This window comes from Equus asinus, chromosome 5 (assembly GCF_041296235.1).
Source record: "Equus asinus isolate D_3611 breed Donkey chromosome 5, EquAss-T2T_v2, whole genome shotgun sequence".
NCBI lineage: Eukaryota > Metazoa > Chordata > Mammalia > Perissodactyla > Equidae > Equus > Equus asinus.
The window spans coordinates 94,705,803-94,711,968 of record NC_091794.1 but is presented as its reverse complement, the minus strand read 5'-3'; the positions used below and the strand labels follow the sequence as shown (position 1 = coordinate 94,711,968).

At 41.7% G+C, this 6,166-nt stretch overlaps 1 protein-coding gene across 1 annotated transcript in view; it reads right to left on the bottom strand.

Annotated features, from left to right (window-relative positions):
- Positions 1–6,166, bottom strand: part of AUNIP (aurora kinase A and ninein interacting protein) — a 30,688-nt gene that overhangs the window by 2,111 nt on the left and 22,411 nt on the right. The window contains 2 exon segments of the mRNA XM_014855020.3: positions 149–943; positions 2,497–2,638. Of these exon segments, the coding sequence (XP_014710506.1) occupies positions 149–943; positions 2,497–2,638 (937 nt within the window).

Genomic DNA, 6,166 nt, shown 5'->3' with positions numbered 1-6,166 from the left:
AATTAACAGCTTCATCCAATGCCTCCCTCCTACCCAAACATAACCCACTCCACCCCACCCCCCGCAAGATATTTTCCTATATCTCTGTCGTTTCAAAGTACTTTTAGAACCAAACCCATTTAGACTTAGTGCCTGATAACTTGATTACCTTCAGAGTCCTGGGTAAAGAGTACATCAGGCTGCAGATTTAACTGAGTGGGCCCATCCTGGCACTGAGCCCAAGTGCTGTTAGGAAACCACCCTAAGCTCTGATTCCTGTTGTTGGTTACGTCTCGGAAAGGAGCTCTTGAGTTGTGGGCAATAACCCGCTGGCCCTGAGAATCCTCAGTGAAAAGCTGGCTGCAGGAGTCCTTGTCATTGTTTTCACTGTCCCAAGAAAACACAGGAACAGGACAAGGGCTTTGTTTCACTGACTCTGTGTTTTCTCCACTCCAGAAATCCCTCCTGTGTTCCTTGGCAGACACCTTCTCAAATTTAGTCTTGTGCAAGGGCTGATAGCCCTTGCCCCCAGGTGGTTTACTATGTCTCTCCACAGCCTGACAGTTCTTTTTCTTAGGTCCATGAAGCCATTCCTTTTTCCAGGAAGAATCCTTCACGCCCTCCTTTTGGCCCAGCAAGCAAGAACTTTCCAAGTCCTGAGTGAAGGAACAAGCCAGGGAGTCTTTACTCTCTCCAGCGCAGACTGAGGTGTCAGGCTGGAACAAAGACAGCACAGTCAAGAATGGGGTTCCTGTTCTGTGGTGGGCAGAAGGCTGGAGGGACTGAGGACAAAGTCCAGCTTCCTGGATGTCTGCAGGGGTTGAAGTGGCTAAAGGGGGTGCCATGCAATCATCCACCAAGCCCTGGGTCGGATGTCCTTGCTGGGTTGCGTCTTTCTTAGATTCTTTGTTGGTCTGACTCTGTACGTGAGATGAAACACTCCTCTGGTCACTGTTTGTCTTTCCTAGTAAAATAGACATGAAAAAATACTGTTCTGCAGGGGAACTCTGCCACGAGCAGGATTTGGTTGGCTTTTTCTGAGATCAGTATCAGCTACTATCACTACATAGTACAGGGGTCTTAGACTCTTCACATACCTCTGTAGCTGATCTTCCTGCTTTCAGTCTCTCTATTCTCTCCTGAATGATCTTTCTAAAACACAGATTTTATATTCCCCTACTCAAATATATAGATGTTTCACATGACCTACCTATTAAGTCAAACATGTCATGTAATCAGACCACGGCCTACTTTTCCCCCTGAGTTTTCATACGTGGGATTTGTTTAACATAGGGCTCATCAGTTTTGCTTTTTTTTTTAATTTAATGTGGTTTCTGCTAAATAGTGATCCTGGCCAAATATTACTCCTGGATATTATCCTTTGAGAAACATGCTCAATACACACTATTTTTGTAAGGTCTCAAAGATCACATTAACCATTCAACTCTGAAAAACCTGCTGGTGACAGTGTGAAGAATGTAGGTTCCCCACTCCCCAAACACTGCATGGTAGAGAGAGAGTAAAGATACAGTTAGATGCTAAGTCAATCAGTAGGAAGGACAATAATTAAAAACAACTATGATTATCCACCCTGTCCATGTGATCAGGAGTGAAATGGATCCCGTTCTGCCTTACGGACAAATGACATGGAATTCCCACTCCCCCCCACCCCAAATTATACTAAGAACTAATTACAAACAAAGCTGAATGACTGATTTCCCCTTTCCTTCTCCAAGAATTATAGTACAGAACCTATGATTTGTGAAAGGGTTCTCAATTTTGCCTAAGAATTAAATGCAGACTATAGAATATACCAGAATTTTAAAATGGAAAGTGTTTTTAAAAAATATCTGCCCTAGTTACTTAAAGCAAAAAGGTGTCTAAGTTTTTGTTTGGAGTAGGGAGAGTGCATTTTGAAGGCTGATGCAAAACAATCCTAGGAATCACACCAAGAGTTACTCTCCTCCCAGTACCCTCCACTTGGCAGGAACTCTGCTCTCTAAGCCCCAGCCTACTCTGAGGCAGCCTATCCCCTGAGGAGGAACATGCAAGCAAGGAACTGCGAAAGGATGATGAGACACAAGCCAACTTTATGCCAATCTTTCTAAGAAAAGGCATCTTTGAACCTTGGCTAATTTGAGGAGCTCCATACAGAAATATCAATTAATCTCATACAGACTACTCATTGTTACCAATCCAAGACATATACCTAACTAATGCAGATCAGCTCCTTTAGGCACCCCCAACTCCCAAGTATACCTTTCCTCACTGCTCTGTCAGGGAATAAAAATATTTAATATTAGACTAAGAAAAACAGAACCAGGAAAGTATGTTTGGAAAAGCACGTACAGTATACATTGCTTTTCAAAAGGCAATGATTTGTGTTTTATAACCTCTTCTAACAGGTCAGCTAAGTTTAACACAACACACTGCTGTCACCACTTATAAATATTCCAGCATGGAAAAATGCACACACTCCTTTACGCTCCCTGGGTGCTCCCAGATGGATCACCATACCTGGCTGCAAGGTGAAGAATGAAGCAATGCTGGTCTGCCGAACGCCTGCAGGTGGAGTTCTTCTTTGAGTAAAAGAAATCTTAACCTTTCTCTCTCCAGGAAAGAGTGTTGGCATTTTGGTGCTTGGCTTGATTAAGTGTGTCTGAGAAGTGGGGAGAAAAAGAATAATAGAACCTATTAATATCAGTACAGCTGCCAGACGAGAGAGATTCCATAAACACCAGTGAACCTCTTGGAACCACACTGGGCCCTTTGGACTCCACTCAGATCCTATTCTCTAGGTAGTTTTTGCTGTACGTCATCTTCCACCATGTCCTGCCATACTGATGGTGTTTGTTTTTCTCAGGAATCATGTATTCCAACGATAGCCCAATCTTTCTGCTTCCCCATAGAAATCAGATAGGCTGACTAAACAAACAGGATTTCTTGAAGGGATTCCAGGATGATGCTCGCTCCCTTAAAGACAATTAATGATTGTCAGCAGCAGCAGTTAATGCATTTTCAGGAGTTTTCAAATAGTCACATAGTGGTTAAGAGCATGGCTCCAGAGTGACTCAGCTTCATTTCCAATCAGTACCAAGTCTACCACTGCCACTTATTAGCTGTGTGACCCTCCACAAGTCATTTAATTTCTCTGTGTCTCATTCTCATGTGAGAAATGGGGACAATAATATTACCTGTCCCGTGGGGCAGTTATGAGGATTTGGCAAGTTAATTCTCATAAAAAGCTCACATAGTTCCTGTATAGCATTCAATAATAATTGGCAATTATTAAGAGGAACAGCAATGAACCAGCACCAGTCTTACCACACTTTCATCTCGGGACCCTTTATACTTTGGAGAATGAATTGGAAGATGGGCCAGAGAGTTTGAGAAGTGTCAACTTTTATCACCTCATCCTATTTAGTGTCATTTGTTTTTGTTTCGATTTGCTCATTATGGAATGCCTGAGAAGTAGGGAGGACAGGATTATATTTCAATTCAATTTGGCTGTGAAAGCCAAAGAAGAAATGGTATTTGCCAATATTTATACAGCAAATTGGAAGTAGGCCTGAAACTTGAACCCAAATTATTAGTTTTAGCCCAAGTTGACTTCATTTTTACATTTGGAAACTAAAATGTACTTTAAGTGGTTAAAAAAAGAAATAAATCCTGGATGTAAAATTCATACTTTGACTTGTAGTACTGGTACAGAACTTTCCCTTTCACCATACAAAACTAGAAAACTAGATATCAAACAACTGATTTTTGACAACAGACAGAGGCAGTTTAGGACTGTGATCCCTGAGAATAGGAAAACAAATGAGGTGAGCCCTGGGATCACCCTATCTTTCTGCTTGGAAGCACCTGCCAGACTGCAACGTATAGAGAGAGTACAGTACCCACACAGAGCATTGCAGCCTTGATGAACCGAGTAATTTGAGATTGGAAGCTGAGGTGGCTGGGACTCACACAGCATAGAAATACATCCAGAAATCTACATAGAGATTTCTTCAGTCTATTGCTGAATACTAACCTACACATGTGTGAGGTGACACCCCATGAAGCCAAAGAAATAATGAGAACTGCAAGCTGAATAATTCCCAGAGATAACGCAAGGCTGGGAGAGTTCCCACACTAGCCAGAGTGAGAGACCTTCTTGAATACCAGGGGCACTCAGTAGAGTTTTCAGAAAGATCACCCGTTAGCAGTAGAGCTAAACTAGCCCTAGAGCAAAAGCTATTCCAAACCTGTCCTAACAAAGCTTTTTTAAAAGCAAGCATTTAGGGGCCAGCCCTGTAGTCGAGTGGTTAAGTTTGCATGCTCTGCTGTGGTGGTCCAGGGTTTCACTGGTTCAGATCCTGGGTATGGACATGGCACCACTCACTGGGCCATGCTGAGGCAGTGTCCCACATGCCACAACTAGAAGGACCCACAACTAAAATATACAACTATGAACTGGGGGGATTTGGGGAGAAAAAGCAGAAAGGAAAAAAAAAAGATTGGCAACAGTCGTTAGCTCAGGTGCCAATCTTTAAGGAAAAAAAAGCAAGCATTTAAAGTATCAAGCTAATTAGCAAATAATTACCTGCCAAAACAAATTTCAATATTCTTTAAAGACAATAAAATCCAGATACCCAAGAATGTAGCACTCATGATATCTAGTATGCAATAAAAAATTACTAGATATGTGAAAAGAAGCAGGAAAACATCCATAATGGAGAGGGGAGACGGGATCAGCTAATAGGAATACTAGAAACGGGGCCAGAAATGTCAGGGACAAAAGAATTAGCAGACAAAACTTTAAAACAGTTACTATAAATATGCTTGATGATTTAAAGGAAAATATGAAAATAATAAGAGAAACAGAAGATATGAAAAATTCACAAATGGCTTAACAGATTAGAGGCTACAGAAGAAAATAACAGTGAACCTGAAGACAAAGCAATATCAACTATCCAAAATGAAGCAAAGACAAAAAAACAAACTGAAAAAGAACAAAGTCTTAATGATCTGTGGGATATCAAACATACATATAATGAGAGTTCCAAAAAACAAGGTGGAGAAGGGACAGAAAATATATTTGAAGAAAGAGAGATCAAAATTTTTCCAAATGTGATTAAAAAACCCACTACAATCAATAACATCATGGCAGAGTGAGCTCTCCTGGTAATCTCTCCCCTCCACTGTACAATGAAAAAGACATTCATACTCCAACAGAGAACATCCAAACACAACACAAAAGATGTGTGAGAGACCCACACAGCCATAGGATGGAGGGTGGAGAGGCTGGAGCTCCCCTCGGAGAAGGTGGAACAGGGTTAAGAGAAAACTTCACTCCCTCCCCAAAAGACTGTGACCCAGGACCGTGTGTGGCCTTTGAGACAGAAGGAAGGGGGGAGGGGATGTTCGTTTGTAGGAACGTCAAAGATCCCCGAGGACCCTTGCAGCCTAAAGGGAAGCCCTTTACAAGGGTGAAAGCTATCATGGGGGGTGACCTCATCAAGCCAACACCCCAGGAAAGCAGAGTATGAGCAGAGAGAGAAAACTCCCGAGAGCACACAGAAGAAAGTGCCCCTCCCCCTACCCGACCAGCCCCAGCTCCAGTGCCCAGGATTTCAACTGAAAGCAGAGCACTCAGAATATGCGGCTCTTAACCCCTACCCAGTGGCGATAGGCAGTAACTGCAACCAAATACAACGATGTGCAAAAACAGAGCCACACCCTCTAGCAGTATTAAAAATTATATTAAATCTCCAGACCACAGAGAAAATGACAAGTACCCAGAAATTAGTCCTGAGGACACAGAAATATGTAATCTAAATGACAGAGAATTCAAAATAGCTATGATTAAAAAACTCAACAAGTTAGAATGTAGAGAAACAATTCAACGAGTTCAGAAGCTATTTCACAAAAGAGATGGAAACTAAACAGAAGAATCAGTCAGAAATATTGGAGATGAAAGACACAATCAATGAGATAAAACAAAATATGGATTCCCTGAACACTTGAGCAGATATCATAGAGCAGCGAATCAGCATAATAGAGGACAGACATGTTGAAATGCTTGAGATAGAGGTGGAGAGAGAACTAAGACTAAAAAGGAATGAAGAAAATTTCCAAGAAATATCTGACTCAATTAGGAAATGCAACATAAGAATTAGAGATATTCCAGAGGGAGAAGGGAAGG